General features: G+C 41.1%; 1 protein-coding gene across 11 annotated transcripts in view; it reads left to right on the forward strand.

Annotated features, from left to right (window-relative positions):
* Positions 1-17,729, forward strand: part of DOCK10 (dedicator of cytokinesis 10) — a 162,657-nt gene that overhangs the window by 48,118 nt on the left and 96,810 nt on the right. For 6 of the 11 annotated variants that reach the window (XM_056357890.1, XM_056357894.1, XM_056357888.1 and 3 more), the window contains exon 2: positions 13,448-13,567. In XM_056357890.1, the coding sequence (XP_056213865.1) occupies positions 13,448-13,567 (120 nt within the window). Of the gene's footprint in view, positions 1-1,001; positions 1,135-1,272; positions 1,637-13,447; positions 13,568-17,729 lie in introns of those variants that run through there. The other 5 variants (XM_056357891.1, XM_056357895.1, XM_056357886.1 and 2 more) reach the window with 3 other exon arrangements.

Raw genomic sequence — 17,729 nt, forward strand, 5'->3', positions numbered from 1 at the left:
GCGTTGATTTATAGTGCTCAGATCAGACATGCTGGGCTCATGTGACTGCGCTTTTGGCGTGGAAATCCAGCATGTGGAATAATCATGTGGAAATTCTGCAGAGGTTTGTTACTTTGGATCAAATGTTACTAAGGCTGAAAAATGCGTGAAAGAGTTCATAGAATTCAGAATTTTTTGCTGGAAAGAAAAATTAAAAAAAAAAAGGCACTCAGGGTAAAGTTGCAGATCTCAGACAGTACTTAATTGAAACAAGTTGTAAAAAAAATGCTTAGCATCCAATTTGCAAAAAATCCAGAATGAAAAAGCAGAAAAACTATCAGTTTGTCTTGGTTATGGACACTGATGTTAAAATAAAAAAGCCTAATGCATGCCCCATAAAGACTATGTGCATAGGGGAATGCAGCTTTGCTGCTACAGCAGGATGAATCCTCAGCTGGAACAAAGGAGAAGAAAGGGGTCTGTGTGTGTGTGCATGCACATGTGTGGGCACTGAGGGGGTTTGTTCAGTTTTAAAAGACCTTTGTGCCCTGCCAACCTTCAGACAGCTGACCATTGGGTGAGTCTCTACCTTAATCAGGAATAATTTGATTGCCTGTGTCTCTGTTCCTGTTGCCTCTGTGGTTCTGAGGCACCAATTGAGGGGCTTCTATCCTGTCGGGGTGCCACTGTGATTGCCACTGCATGGGGTCATGGGGTAGGGGAGCTGCTATGGGGCAGCAGCTGGGGAACAGGCTCCGTCTGGCATCTTTACTCTTGCCTGAGGTGGGAGCAGGGTTGAAGCAAGCACCAATTTATTTTTTTCTTAGTTGGCTCGTGACAGGCACTTCTAAACCTAGGTTTCTAGAAGCCAAATATGTCTTTTGAATATTGGCTTATAAATATGTCTATTTTTCTATTTTTTTAAAAACTGTCTTCAGCTTTAGGAATTTGCAGGGTGCTTCCTCTTACTGGTATTTTACACCACTTAGAAAGGGGAACTGTTACCTTGGTCCAAAAGCAGAGGTGATTCTGGGCCCCACAGCACGAACCTGTTGGTGTGCGCTCTGCAACTGAAGTCTGCTACCGAGGGGCTTGTAGGAGGTGGTGGTTCTGTGACTGCCTTCTTTTTAGCTTGCAGACATACGTGTACATGAAGTAAGAGTGCAGCTGGTTTTGCTTTTGAATCGGGGAGGGTGGTGAGGAGAAAGGATGTAATGGGTTTTGAGACAAAGATAGATGTTCAGTTGCAAACGTTTTTTTCTACAACTTCCTATTTTGATTTGCATTAGAGGCGGGGGCTGGGTGTTTTTATGGCTTAATGAGACACTCTTGCCTTAATAGCAGAATATTATTCACAGGAAGAAATGAGTTACTGCTGGTTTTCTTCCTCCTGTTCAGTTACTGTGGATACAGCATGTAAGTTTTAGACATACTTCCCCCTTGAACAGTATGTGCAGCTTCCAGTTGTTACGCTGAAGCTGCTGAAGGAAAGAGGCTGAAGAAGCACAGCTTTTAAAAGAGAGATTTGTTTGCAGCTTGAATTCTTACGGATACAATGAGCTTTCGTGGGAGATTCAAAAGGGAGACCAGTGAACTGCGGAGGAAAAGAAGGACCGTTAGGCGAGTGAATCAAGGAGAAATTCACAGATTAAGCTGCGTGAGTATGCACCCCTTCTTCCATCTCTTCAATGAAATTGCTAAGAAATTACAGGTCAAACACTCTTCAGGCTACACGTAGGAGAGAGTAGGATTTATTCCTTCATGTATATGTGGGACTGACTTGAGTCCCATCAGTCCGTGTGATGAGGTGCTGAACATTGGAGAATGATTACTGAAGTCTGAGACTGAAGCACAGGGAATTCGGGAGTTTATAGAACTCAAGTGCATTAGGGAAACTGATGTGATGCTGTACAGCAATCAGACATGTACTGACAGCAGCAATATGTGATAGTCTCTCTGGCGCCTGGTAACACCTGCTTGGTGGTTGGTTCCATGAAAATCCATAATGCTGCTTATGGAGTACAAAAGTTACTCCATGCTGGTTTAGATCTCACAATCTTCTATGGGTGATTTATGCTTCTTGAGGCCAGGAGGATGAGGAGAAAGCCACTGTCCTTCTGCAGGAGGACAAATGGAGAAAGCTCCAGAGTTCTTGGTGGAAAGCTGGAGTGAGGTTCTGTCCCACGAGCTAGACAGTAGCTTTGCCAGTGATGGCTTTGAGCCAGGACTATGCTTTCTGCAGCTCTGCTGTGTGGCACCGGGCACCTCACATTAACGGCTTTCCTAGGCTTTCCTGACCGAGATTGAAACTGTAGACAATTTTAGCTAAAAAGCATAGACCCATCTGTCGAGAAGCCTTAGGCAAGTACCAGTTTTCAATTTACTCACTTAACTTGAGAGATCACTTTAGATGTCAAATGTTTAATGGCTTCCCCAAGAAAGATTTGGAGACAATGGATCCTTGTGGCAAGAGGTGTTTAGTGTTCTTCTGTAGTTTTGTATATCCAATTACAAGCTGTGTTTGCATGCGCATGCTGGAGGCTCTTTCGTGGCTATTCTGCATGTCCAGTGTAACAAAGAATCAGTGATAATACACTGAGGAAGAGTATTTTCATTAACTTTTTTAAATAGGAAGGAAAATAACTTTGCTGTTGTAACGCTTGGTCACAGATTGGTTAAGACAGTTTGTGGTCCATCTAGTAGAGCGTTTGGGTTTGCTTGTTTGGATAGATATTTTATATGGAAATGGATCTTTTTGAAAAGACCACAGTGTAGTTCCTGCTGCCCTGAGCTAATGGCATACAGTTGAAGATACCAAGTTGAAGCTTCATGGTCTTGGGTCCCAAGAATGAGTGCTGGTGGTGCTGGTGAAAGCATCTAACCCTCGCAGTTCACAAGACTTTGGTAGGAGGTATGCACTGCACCTTGATTTATCCTCTTAAATCCTGGTTAGGAATGATTTTTGTTGTTACCGTGCAAATCCTGACTGCCTGAATGGTGCTTTCTGGAAGTGGCTGAAGCCTTACAGGAAAGTATGCCTGGAAATACAACAAAGCCCAAATAGTGACAATAAATGGGTAGATTGCCTGCAGGTAGAGGGGAATATATTTGTTCATTTTTGCCTGTATCCTCAAGTAACAGAAGCTGAGAGTCTGTTCCATTTAGTGGTGCAAAAGAACTTTTAAACTGTTGTGATTTCTAAGAGTCAATAAAATGTGTCATACTCTGACCTAAACCTTAGAGCGCTTGTAGCTGCGTGGTGCCTGTAATGGGAAGTAGGGACGTGCCTCTTTCATCAGTCTTGTGGTTCACGCTGCACTTCCTGCGAAGTGTCTGGCTGCCATAGTGTCGAGGACATAACTCGGGGTTTCAGGGGAATCTGTTCTGATTTCTGTTCTTTTCAGACATAAGATAGACTAAGATGGGGTCACTCATGTTACTCAGCGAGTGTATTTCTCAATAGTTTGTTTAGCCCTTAGGAAATGCGGGCACACTTGGCTTTACTTTTGTGGCTTGTGACCTATGTCTTTCTACCCAATATTTCATAATTGGAGCATGTTAAATCTTTGGCCTACAGGCACTTTTTGCTATCAAGCAGGAGCCCATCTCTCCTTCATGCATCAGTCCTCTGCACCTCTGATGCTGCAGATTTCAAAGTGGTCTTAACTCCCACCGCAGCTGTAAAGGCTTTTGTATACTGGGACCTTATTCAAAGAGTGCATTTCTTAATATACTACATTTAGACCTGTATTTTCTGTAGATGGACTCGTGTTATTTGCTGGAAACTCCTTTTATTTTTTTAAGACTAATTATGATCTGATTAGTTTTAATTGATTGTAGGTTGTCGATTGAGCTCAGTGTGGTTGACCAGATTTTGCTTACATTTACATTGTGTGTGTAAATGACTTGATAGCTAGATAATTGATTAGGAGGTAGCTGATGTCAAGGAAACAATTACAATTTTAACACCATTGTGGGAGCTGAGTTTATAATGGTCATATATGGATGACACTAATTTTTACAGATAAAGCCTCTGTGGAAATAACTTTCCATTATTTACTCAGATATGTAGCTTGAAAAATATCTTTAAGAGGTAAATAACCATAGTGTAGATAGAAAAAGAGAGATATTCACTGAGTAAAATGAAGCAGAACAACATATGTGAGATTTGCCCTATGGGGCAGTGACTTATTACTAAGTACTCTCTAGAAGTTAAATGGTATTTTGAAAAGTTTATTTAGAGCTAATGCAAATATTTTTGGCAGTTGTTTTTGCCTCAGGGGCTTCTGAAGTGGTTGAGCCCCTTTCAAAAAAGCTGTTTGCTCAGTCTACAGGTCTAGCAGTTCATATATCTAAATTTTAGGACTTAAGTGAAAACGGGCAATGTAGTTTGCTTGTGTGCTGTCTTGCAACTTCATCATCAGACTCACGATAACGATCAAAGTCTTTAGCATCAGAGCATGATCTAATGAACAGATATCAGAGTTTTCACTTCAATCCTTTAAAGGTACTTTAAAAAAAAGTCTCCAATGTACTCTAAAAGCAAAGTCTACTCAAAAGAAACATTTAATTTTTAAAGTAAGTAAAAATGTTTTTAAAGACAATTCTGTGCTGTACACAGTGTTAATGTAAAATACACCAGTGTTTTAGCAGCAGTTTGTGCGAGATGAACCTGGTGGAGGAGCAGGTGAGCTAGGAACACCTGGCACCTGTCCCTTCTGTCCCTCCCCTGAACCTGTACACAGATGACTGTGGGTAGATCGCTCCACCTGCCTTCTCCACTTTGCACAAACAGGGGGGTCTGGTTTGGTCTGATCTTATTGTTGTAATAAGTTCTATTGTTGCCATATAGAAGCCGTAGGTGTCAGAGCTGGGTTTCTGTCTTTGCTATGAGGGTCATCTGAGTACAACTTCAGGGCAAAAATAGGGAGCATCTTTTTTTTAATGTAGATTTTTCTTAGACTACAATGATCTTATATATGTGTGTGTACACAGTCAGAAGTGCTGTTGACATAAACTTTGTAGTGGAAGCTTAAAAGCCCTGGTCAAATCCACTACATGCAGGTTGCAGGAAGGTTTTATTGATGTTCCTGTTTGCAACCATGAATCTGCCTGCCTGAGACCATTCTAGAAAAAGTGAAGACGAAGCAAAGAGTGTTTACAGAACAGCTGAAGTAGACTGACTCCAGCATCCCCTTTGTGGTGCCCAGGGCAGGACTACACACTTCTCCTTCCCAGGGGTGATGTAATCACTGATGAGGCAAGTGGCTGGGGCGAGCACTCCAGCTCTGCATCAGGCGGTCCTCTCTGCTGCCCCACAGTTCCCATCCCTTCTTCCCAGTCCCCTTCCAGCATATCCTACCTGTCTGTTCAGGTGCCTGTATGAAGATGAGTGAACCGTGCCTTTGGCTTTTGCTTGCTTTCTTCATGAATAGATACAGCATGGTAGATGTAAAGAAAACCTTTTGTTGCTATAACTGCACTTTTATTTTCTGGCTAAGGTCAGGTAAGGGGAGCGAAGTGGCTGAGTGGTGCCAGGTTAGAGGTCTGTGTAAATTAAAAAAACCACAACCAAACCTTAAGATACTTTACAAGACTTTCTTGTTTCTCCCCTGAAGTGACCTATGGGCAAATATTTAGTCTAGGCTTCTGAAGTACTCACTATTGAGAAGGCGTCAGCTCTGACATTTTGAAAAGCTAATACATTAAATTTAATTTTAAAACCTAGCAGTTTCTATAAAGGTCTTATTGTCAGTGGCATGATAATGCTGATTTCAGTAATTTTCTGATTAAATGAAATCTCCTTTGTAAAAAAAAGGTTTCCAGCTACTGTATAAACACAGAGGACAAGTAAGTTGCTTTCTTGTTACCTTGAATATTTTGCAGACTATATTGGTGCTTTTATCTATGTCTAAAATAGCAATTACTAGTCATTGAAGATGCACATGCGTACCTGCCCATGCATATACTTCATATACTTTCCAGATTCAGAAAACATTGCAGCAAGGCTACAATGACAGATGTATAATTGTGACTGAGAAACAGAATTCAGGAAACACTTATGACTAAGTCGAGTGTAGCATGAAGCATCCCCTTCCCCTGCCCCCTGCCCCCCCCCAGCTGAACCAACAGTCTTGTGTGGCTTGCAGAATTTAACCATGAGTGAGATAGTTTTACAAGGCCAGACACTTTCAAAATTCATAACGAAAGCAATGATAAATTCTAACTTGAGAAATAAAAGGTAATAGAAAGAGTAGGTCACTGCCAGATGCCTGAGAACAAGTCTTTGTGGTTTGAGTAGCCTGAACCCTGGTCAGTCATCAAGCCAGCTGCTGGAGAGTTTATGTGTCTGTGTGCCACTGTAAGTCTCTGATGGCTTAAATCTGGCCCATGATTTAAAATGAAAATGATATGAGTAGGCTCATCCGGATGATAGCTGTACCCATTTTTCAAATATTTAACACATTGTATTATTCTCTTAGAGTAACTTTTAAAGCTGGAAAATATGCAAAGTAGACCTTTATAGATTTTGATCTGCAAAACAATGGTAATTTCCAATGTAAGCAATTGGGATTCACCCCATCCCAGCTGTATTTGTGCAGAGTAAGTCTCATTTAGTCAAGAAAATCCCTTATTGGTGTCAATCAGAATTTTCTTTAAATAAAGAGGCTTTAATGAAAGAAAATTATTTTTCACTTCTTTTATTCCCAGCAGCATTTTGCCCAGGTTTCCCTGCTGTTGCACTGTTTAAGTTGCTAGGTACTACAGCATTTTGGAAACTAATTGCTGAATCACTAGGAATTTGGGGGTTTAATTCTTTTTGTAATTCTTTGCAATTTTCTCTGTACCAGAATCTTGTGGGAACTGGCAATCCCCTTAATGAAATTTATTGGCATGTCGGCTTCACTGTTGACACTGAAGAGTGTATCAGTGGCGCTGTGCAGCCCTGAAAGACTGGCTGGATTCTTTCCAAGTGTAATTCTCCAAGGTTTGCTGAAAGACATGGCAAATTAAACATTTTGGACATGACAAGTGAATGTGTTTTAGGGTGAAAGGGAAGCAGTGTCACAGAAAATTTTTTTTGTACCACTAATTTTAATATTGTTGACTGTGAATCACATACTGAGCCAAATGTAGCCTTTGTAATGTGGCCAGAGAGTTGTTTGACTGTAAATAGATGCATACCAGGCCAAGCAATTGTAAAAATGGCAAGATCTAAAATAAAAGGAGGGACCATCTGCCTGCTGGTTCTGGCTGTGTTTCCTTGTCCTTTACGAATACCTTTTGCAGACCCTGAATTTCCTCCCCTGTGCTTGAAATGCAAAACTTCTTTTCCTTAAAGACAATCCATAACACAAAGTGGACTGTGTTGGGACTGGAGAGAGATCAGCCCTGTGGGGTGAGGGCATTTTAAGTTGATGAGACCTGTCACTTCCACCTCAGATGCTGGCAGGTGTTAAGGGACACCATCATCCCCACGCGTGGCTGTGCTGTCTCTGCTCCCTGGGTACAAGCGCTGCTGTGGGACTCGCTGCCAGGAGCAGGTTGGGTCCTCTGAGTGCTCACCGTGATCTCACCTGGTGCAGGAAGAAGGTGCACCCCCACGGAAGTTACCCCAGGAATCAAACAGCTGTACTGGCTTATGGTGAATAGAAACATACATCGGTCCTACAAAAAGGTGAAAGTTTTGGTGAATCCATAAAAGGCAAATGGTTTTCTAGCGTCAGCTTCAGCTCCTTGAATATTCAGCTAAGCACACCTCAGAGCTGCTGGGCAGTCTGTATCGCTAGCACATCTGAAGATAGGGTTAAATTCAGCCTTTAGACAACACTTCCTCCAAAAGTCATGGAGATCTGACTGTTCTTTAGCTTCAGTTTGGACAGGCTTGGCAAAGAAATATTTAATTTAAATTGGTCCACCCTGGTGGAATAAAATTAACTACATATATTAAACGTATTAAAAAAAAAATCTACAGTAATGTACAGAGACAGTACATGTACAGAGACAGTTATGCCAGAGACAGTATTTAACTGGGGAAAGGAAAGGAAGAACAAGAAGTGTGAGAAGCACTTCCCATTGATGTCATACCAGAAAGTAATTTAATTTGCTGTTGTGAGTTTTAGTAGGATTTGGCTTAGTTAATAGTATCATTGAGAAGTCTACAAAAAAAAAAACAAAGGAAGGTGATGCCATTATTTCAGTAAGTGGCCCTTTCTGCTGCCCATTTCAATATTTCAAATGTGTACCAGAAGGAATTGTAATTTTAGACAAGCCATAGCTTGGATAAATTAAAAATCAGAGTCCTCTTAATCTTGACCAGTCTGGCCATCACAATTCTTTTGTCTCTTATTATGAACGTATAGTGAATCCTCCTGTCATGAAGATATTTTAGTCCAGGTAACCAAAGTCCATCAGCTTAAATTCTTTCTGTTTATTTGTTTCTTTAATTTTCTTCTTCCTGGCATGAGGAAGAAAAGAAATTTATTTCAACATCTGTATTAAATTCAGTAAATTTTAGATAGTCAGGATTTGGTGTCTGGGAATAATACATCATTAAAGCATTAGAGAATTACAACATATAGTCTGGTTTATTTTTAGAATGGGCAAGTACTTGGGATGACTATCCAGAGGCTGTTGGTCTCGGTTGCATCATTTCCTCTTTTAGTGAGTGTTCACAGAAATACGACTTCAGGAAGATGATATATAAGTCATTTTATCCTATAATTATGAAGAGAAGATGGGTACTAGCATCAATGCACAATGTCTGTGCAGCTGGAGGCAAGCCAGGTACCATATCTGTTTCTGTTAAAACCATTTATGTGGATATTTTTGGTCACTATTGCTGGGAAAAATAATGCTTTTGTACTTAGACCAGAATATGGTGGTGATCAAGCTGTACGTCACTGGTGGAATCTGGGCTGTTTCACTTGTGTAATTAAGTAGTGATTATCCCTCTGTGGTGTTGGCTCTGGTGCTCATTAAAGGTCTCTTGACTAATCAAAAAGAGCTTGGAAAAGTTGGCTCAACAACATACAGAAGTACGCTCCACAACACTATCGGGGTGTGAAGTAAATGGTACTGCTGTGATTGCTGTAGCAGGTGAGGATTGGAGAGTGCCTTTTTACTACATGTATTCACAACTGTTTCAGTACAACTAAATGTAATTCATTACTCACTTGAGATAGAAAGACTATAAAAAGCATTATAAAAATCCGAGCCAGCATAATTCGATCTTGGCACAGATCGCTATGTTGGTCTATTTCCAAAAAGAACAGACAAGTTAAATGGAGAAGAGGCAGCACTATGGTTATTAAATTAGCTTTAAATCAGCCCTACTCATTTACAGATCTCTGCTAGTGCTCGCAGGGAGAAAATCCCAACAATGCTGCTTCTGTCTGCCTGTGACGAGAAAACTGAGCAGTCATTTCATGCCTTCTAGAGCTAAACTGCTAACTAAACCAGCTGCCATTTCCCATCACAAACGCAATACTAAGCATTGTAGTGGTAAGCTTTGCCAAGTCCAGAATACTGACTCTGCAAAGGATGGAGTCTGTGTCCATGTTGCATAGTCTTAAGGTTTGTAAGAACATCCAGAACTGATAACGAGGCATCATGTTTATTATATTGTCATATGTGATGTTGCCATGGAATGGACTCGATTACCTCCACAGTCAGTGTATTGACAAGGATGGGCTGTTACTTGCATCTCTGATTCATGGAAGCTGGCATAACACAGTATTACATTTTATACAAGACTTTGCTGTACTGTTGTAGAAGCAAGAATGGTATTTGTCAGAGCATCAATAGGAAAAAAACACCATAAATACTGAAGTGCTTCACTGAAAAGTTTTGCAGTAATTTTGGCAACCTCACGTCTACTTATATTTAGTTACAATTTGATGTGTAGACTTTCTCCTAATACTTCTCTGTTAACATCTGTTAAAATGTTTCCTGATGGAAAGTGATCATGCACTTTGCAGCACTGGGAGCAAGAGAATTAGTACTGAGGGAACAGGGATGTTCATGCTTTCGCTGTGTCTCTCCGCTTCAGGGTTTTCTTGAGTTGCATTCTTGTCTCACGTAAATGACCTTGCAGCTGTCAAGGAGAACTTTTCCCCCTGGAGTGTTTCAGACAGCTTTCAGGAGTGGCTTTCTGAGTGCTGCCACTTCTGTACAGAAAAGAGACACCAGTGTGACACAGCTTGCCCTGCCTCCACCTGCATCAGAACATCTGAGTGACGTTAATTTTGAAGGAGATGTAACTGGGCTCACCCCAGCCTCACAGGGATTTCCAGGGGGAAGAAGGAATACCTCTTCGTTCTGCCAGCCCCAGCAAAAAGGGTAGTTTCCATTGGCATAGAGAACCTGCAAATGCCATGCACTTGTGTGGGATTCCCCCATATTTCAAGAGAAATCCCATGATTTTGGGGATTCCCCAGCTCCTTCTCAGTCTATGACTTCAATGGGAAGGTGGCTAATTAAGTAATTTCCTTACATTATGGGTTTTTGAAGGATTTTGAAAGCTAATATCCACAACTTTTTCCAAGGAGCATCTGACCTAGATTACTATTGTGTTGACATATCTTGGGTTTTGAAGAGTGGACATTTATGGCATGTCTGACTTACTAAAGGTTGAGATTGTTGCAAAACTCTTAGCCTAACAGTATCTGCTCAAGGAGGGGAGGTTTCTCAGTGTAGTCAATGTTGCAAACTTGCTGCAGAAAACGTACATCTTTTAGTGAAACCGCTACACAGGAAAAATGTCTACATGAAAGACTTGTACCTCTTAAACATCAGTGCATAGGGTTTTTTCCACTTTCACATTGAGTTTTCTTGTAAGTGATTAACAGTTACAGTACTACAAGTTTGCTTTCTGCTGAACTGGGACTGAGTGAATTTTGTTCAGATCTGGACATCGCTCCCCAAAGAAGTGGTTCAGCAGAGTGTGTACACTCATTCTGCGCTGGTGTTTTCTCTTCAAAACTTACGTCTATATAGGAATACTTAATAGATAGATAAAATGGTAGAATTAGTGAAAGAGACTCTAAAACTTGTGGTTAAAGGATACTGTGGTGACTCAACATAACTTGAAAGGAAACGAGGGCGAGCTGTGCATGGTAAGATGGTTGGATGAGCCCACTGCATCGCTATGGGGAACCGCTGTCGGTAAACGGCAGACCGAAACCTCACTGAAGGATATGGCTGCTACTCAAACAGACATTTCTTGAGCAGGACTAGATATATTAACATCAGCTGGTACCGGCTGGTACCAGCTTGGGACAGTCTAAGGTGACATGGCTGGGTCAATATGAAGTCTTATGTGTCCTAGCAGCGTGCCTTGTCTTACCTGAACATCACATGCTGCTATAGACTCCTGTCACAAAATCTAAATTAAACTTAAAGCTGTTTCTTCCCATTTGGCCCTTTTGTGTTTTACGGTGGCCTTCCTCTAGATAAGTTTCTTTTTTTTTCCTGTAAACTATCCCAAATCTATTTCATAACTCTCCTTTTATGTCTCCAGGTTCACCTAGGAAGGAATCTAGCACAATATCTGTATGTCAGAATCACTTTTTATTTTATTCATACAGACAGAACTTTTGGTGGTTTCCTGGGAGTTGGTAGTTAAAGATACACCATATTTAGGTAGGTCAAGTATTGCTTCTCTTCCCTCCCTCTCCCTTGCATCCCACAGCAATATTCGTGAACCAGTTTCCTCGAGAAAAAGCTTTTAAAGAAGTCCTATTAATTACTGTTATGTGTTGATCTTTTCTATCTTTTACAAGACTTCAGTGTCTCAGCATCAGTAGATAGTGGTTTTGGCCTGTAAATGCTATATACTAATGATTTTTAGAAGTTTGTTAACTCTTAAGTGGGCAAATGGGACTAAGAGAGTTAATAGACTGAGAAGAGAGTTAATAGACTCAACTGTTGGAGGAACAGCTCCAACTTTTTAAATTGCATCTCCATCCTTGGAGGTTTTCAGGACTCATCTGGACAAGTTCCCAAACAGCCTGATCCAGCTTGCCTTGCTTTGAGAAGCGGGTTGGAGTAGATGACCTGCAGAGGTCCTGACTTATTCTGTGATTCTATCATAAGCTGTTCAGGAATTGAATAACTTTCTAGGAACATGCTTATCCCAGTGTTTCAATCTATTTTGTGTGGCTGTGTTACTGATACTTAATTAAAATTCTCATAGATGCATTTGATACCAAAAGGAGTCTTGAAGTTAATGTAAAAGGGAAACAGTGTTCACAAGGGCTGGGGAGAAATCTTGAGATTACTGTATTTACTAAAAAAACAGGAACTCTCTAGAAGGAAGTCAAAAGACGGAGAGACTTGTATATTTGGACCATTATAGGTACAATGGACCATATGTTAATGATACATATATAATCAAATATGATGGAGATTCATGAGATTGTCTGTTGCAGAAGTTTGTTTCATGAAGATGTGAAAGCTTTCTTTTCCAATACACTGTGGTTTTGGTTTATGGAAGAGGGAGGGAAGGAAATTTTCTATTATTCTGGATAGCACAGTGCAAGAACAGTGGGTAAAATACAACTTGCTTAATGTCCACCAGTGCATGCAACTGAAGAAGTGTTTCTGCATTTGCTTTCCACTAGTGTCCTTTTTCTGTCATTGCTGGCTTTTCTATCCCTTCTAGTAGTTCTCTGGCCCATTCCTGTTTCCTGTTTCTGATGCTTAAGTCTCTAAACAAAGCAAATGTTGTCACTCTTAATACATGACTTTTCATTTATTTAATGTATTCTAGCATGTCAGGTGGGCTTCACTTTTTCTGTTTTTGGATTGTATTTCAACACAGTGTGACTTTACTTTTGTTTGGCTGTTCTTAATGGTGGTTTCTTACTTTACCACTGTTACAGGCAATAATAGTGCTAGTACAATTATACTAATCCTGTTTCTGACAAGAAAAACTATGGGGATGGGTGCCAGATGGTTTATTCCAGGAGAAAAACCTTGGATTATTACCAAGTAAAACAATGTGGTGGCATTCACAAGCTACCAGCAGTTCAAGAGATGGGACTGTGTAAGACCGTGAAGAAATTAGGAAGTTACTTATTCTAAACCATATTAGCTCAGAGTCATACCTGTGTTCAGTTCTTATTGTGTCCATCTATTTGCCTACATGTATTTACGGAGAAAGAGTATTCCTGAGTGTGATGGGTAAATTAATCTGGTGGTTTTGGTCTCTGTAATGAGCTGACGGATTGTTATTGAGTTACCAGATGGAAAGTGACTGTTACAACTGGCCCAACTTCCTCACTTCCACTGTTCTCACATGAGCTCAGCTGCAACAAGCTGGGAAGAATGGTTGGGGGGTGGGGGAAGAAGTTATTCACACTTTGGGTTAAAAAAGGAAAAATGCAGTAGATCTCAGTTTACGAAAGGGGAGGAAGGCGGATTTAAGTGTAGAGAGGTTGCCTGATCTTTTCTGTTTTTCCCACAGCAGGAAAAACCCAAACTCTTGGAGCCTTTGGATTATGAAGCTGTTATCACAGAGATTGAAAAAAATATCGGGGATAACCAGTTCAAGGATCTGATATTATTCCCCGATGATGACTTTTCAGTAAGTACAAGGCAAATATGTGTTATTCTTTCTCTTAGGTTTGTCTGTCCATTTATTTATTTAGTCTTCATTGCTAGAGGGAGAGACAGAAGTTGTCCAAGGGCTCTCTAAGATTTTCTTAATTTATGCGTAATGCCTTAATTCCCTCCCACCAAATTGACTCCTTTTTTTTTTTTTTTTTTTTTTTTTTTTTTTCCCCTCTGACATTTGTGTGAATGAATTTCTTGTTCAGGATTAGATAAAGCTTGAAGTCCTGGTTGTTCCCAAATATATTTCAGGAGCTCAGCAAACATGTTATTCTGTAACATATACTTGTCTGTTTGCTCAGCACAGTGGTAGTTTGGCCAGTGTTGGAATCTCTCCCTACTGTTATAATCTAATTTAATCACACTTCCATAATTTACATCCAGTCTTTCTGATCCTATTCTGCTTAATATATTTGGCCACTAGAATCTGACAGGCCATGGCTCCCGGCCTTCTGCTCAAAGTCATGCTTTTTAGATGGTAGATGTGACATATTTCCAAGCTGTGCCATTGCTGACATTAGATTGCATGAGACAGATAAATCCAAATGGACTCGAGTTTTGTTTGGGTTTGGGGTTGTCTTAAATTCTTGTCCAGTGGGGCTTGAGATCTGGTATCCTGAGTGATGGGGGATGCAGAGTCTTCAGTGCTGAGGCAGGCTCCCATGGTGGGATGCTAACAGGCAGTGGATACCTGGGCTTCCTGACCTCATCCCAGGATCCTCATTGTTTGCCCTGGCAAGCTGCAAAGAAATGGAGAACCTGGATGTCCAGGGCAGCCTTTGCCATGGCAGTGACAGGGCAGCTTGGGAGGGCAGGGTCTGCCTGCTGGGGAGGCCTCCTGCCAGGCACATAAGGTGGCAGATTGCCTGCATCTTACAGCAGCTTCTTCAAAATCAACTGACCTCTGTAAAAGATTTAGGTTTTGATGAATAGGCATTCTTTAATAGAAATACATTTCCATTTGTGACCAATTGTAACTGCTGTGTGAGGGCCCTTCCCATCAGCTCGTGGCACTGCTGTAGTCCTGTGGGGCTGACTTAATCTAATCGACTGCTTTGTTTTACTAAATGGCTCTATTTCCTTGGTGGCATTAACTGAGTTAATGTGCTCATGGGATCGAGAGAAAACTAAACAGAATAGATTTCCTCATCATCGTTAATTCCTTTATCCATTTTGCACATTTGTGAATTTATAAAATTGAAATTTAGTATTATAAAGCTGACTAGACATACTGTGTGCTGTCACAAGGCCCTTGAGCCCCTTGCTTTAGAGTAACTGAGCTCAAATCAGTGGAGCAAATCCTCTCAGTGGAAGAAGAATCATGTCCTACTGCTCAAGACCTCTGCCCGTCAAACCATATTTTCATATCCTTATTTTAATTTCATTTTGAGCAGTTGGTGCCTGGCTTTTAGTAGCTACTTCTATTTTGTTTCCTCTGTGTTATGCTTTGCAACTATTCTGCATAATCTATTTAAATAAAAGAAGAAGAAAAAGGATTAAGACAGGTGAGAGAGGTACTTGCGTAGTAGAGGTGGCCTGTACTCGCAGAAGAGCAGAGGCAGTGGTAGGTAGGGTCCAAATCCTTGCAATAAACCTGTCTCTTTTCTTTTGGTTATCTTCTGTTGAAGTCAGCTGCAATAACAAGAGCCTGTGCCGCCAGACAGGCCTGCAGAGCCCTCATCGCAGACAGGTTTTTCAGCTGCAGAGTGTCTATTTGTAGCAGTGCTCCTTCCTGCTGAAGTATCACCTGTGCACAAGAGCTGGGGTCAGCCATTTGAGTAGGAAGAAATCCACGTCTGACTGAATTAGGAGGTGCTCAGGCTGGCTCTTGAGTGTTATTTAATGTGATAATGCCCCAGGAAATGGTGGACGTTACTGTTTAACTCCTAATGATTACAATTGCTCCAGACTTTGTGGCTCAGTGTTGATGCAGGCCCAGTTGGGCCTGTGTGTTAGCACATCCTATGGGCAAAGTCTCTTCAGACTGAAACCCCACCAAAAGAGTTAGCTGAGGCAGCGAGCATAAGAGAAAATTCTGCTTTTGATAGCTATTTCCCATTTCTGGGTATTCACTGCAGGCATCAGATATGGGTCAATTCTTATCATAGCTGCTGTACTGTCTGGTCTTTTGTTTCATCTCAGAATTGCTTTCCGTCTTTGAATTGTATTCAAAGGGAATGCAGTTATTCTCACAAGACTTTTGTTCATCATTTCCAACATCTTGGGAGAAGTCTGTGGAACAGCAAAGAATTCTTTGTGTCAGTCTGAACCTGAATGACTATATTCCTCTATTTCCTTGCATTTCAACAGAAGAGTACAAGATGTATACATTACAAAGATGCATTCTCTGGTTTTACTCCAACTGGGGAAAAGATGCTTCACTTTTCTGCAACTGTGCTTAATAATTTTCTTAAAAAAAAAAAAAAAAATCGAGTCATGTCAGTTCTACTTCTTGTTTTCTGAGCAATGCCTCGCTTGCTAACTCTCCTCCTGCTTATCCAAAGTCCATTTTCCCCTGGACAGAAAGCACGGCAGCTCAGCTTCATTTTTCACCTGTTCCTGCACCCTGTGAACAAATTACCCTTCTGTTGCTGTGCTGTGGAATAATGGGCAGTGGAAAGTTCTGCAGCCATACAGCAGCCACTGTGTGGAGGAAGGATCTGCAGAGAGTCACAGGAGCTGCCTGTCACATGAGTACAAGCTTGCGCCGTACTTCTTGGTGGTAGTGAGTGGGATGGGAGTTGATGGGCTTCCTGTTGCGCTCATAAAAATGTGCACACTCAGTGGTGGTGCTGGTAGGTTTGCATCCTCACCATTGAGTTACTATGCTCCATTCACCTTCAGTTCCCCAGACCTGGCCACACTCTCCCTTGACAACTGGAACTGCCCCTGTCTGTCATTCCTATTTCTCCCTTTTCTCCTACCTCTTTACTGGAAAGGATGCTATTAAAGAAGTGTGACAACTTCCTTCAAATTGGTCTCCCTCCCACCTTTAGCCTTTCATTTCTTAGTCTTGCACAAATTTGTTGTCATGCTTTTGTAATTCTGCTCCTAAGCACCTTCATGTATACAAGCAAAATTATTTCTGTATGCTTTCTGAAGTATTTTTCCATCATTTCTTCATGTCACAATCCTTAGGAAATTCACTGAACCTGCAGCAATGTTTGTGGTTTTTTTTTTTTTTTTTCAAATCTCTCCAGGATCTCAATTCTTGTGTAGAATCACTGATGCCCTCCCTTAGTGGCAGCAGACTCAGCACCCCTTTTTTAATATCTTGACTTGTGTGGAGGTTTAGTAACTAAATATATGTTAACAATATGTTGATAAATATTAGTCAATTTTCATAGAAAGGCAGCTGAAACTATTTAATAGGTACTTCAATCCGATACAGTATAAAAGCATGTTGAACTCTGGGTCATGAGAACTGGTTCCTCCTTCTCTCCCCACACACTGTTCTTTAAAATCTCTCTTTGAAAAGTGGAACTCAGACTTTCTTAAGCTAACTGCATAAATATGGCTGAATGTCTGATTTGAACCTACAATAGAAATAAGAATCCATTGCCTAAAATTAGAACCAGTGTTAAGATGGCAAAGCTTGCCTATGTAATGTCAGACCGAACTTCAACAGGTCTTGCATGTGCTCCTGGTTCTTCTGGGCTTTTGAAAGCACACATAGGTGCCCTCCGAGCATCACAGAGGCCTTAGAAGAGGGGCTGAATCATGCAGTGCTGATACTCTGCACCTGCAGGTGTGAAGTGTTTCCAGGCTTCTTTTTTTTTTTAGCTCTGAACGAGGAAGAGCTGAACAAAATCTCCCTATTTTTCAGAATGTGAAACCTCTGCTATCTAGATGTTGTGCAGGGACAGAAGTTGTTTGCTTGGATACAGAAGTTCACAAACAGAACCAGATGCATCTTTAAGGGGAGAGGGTGAGAGCAGGCAATGACGCTGCTTCCTCACATGATACAGAGCACGTGTGCCATAGGGGCAGCTCTCCGCACAGGACCTAGAGCCTCCTTGGAAATAACCCTGTAAACCTGTTATTTCTAAGATCAGAAGAGCTACAGTGGTGAGATCATGGGTTATTTTCAACAGCACATGACTTATCTCCCACTTTCCCATGTGATAGGCAGTATC

This window comes from Falco biarmicus, chromosome 13 (assembly GCF_023638135.1).
Source record: "Falco biarmicus isolate bFalBia1 chromosome 13, bFalBia1.pri, whole genome shotgun sequence".
NCBI lineage: Eukaryota > Metazoa > Chordata > Aves > Falconiformes > Falconidae > Falco > Falco biarmicus.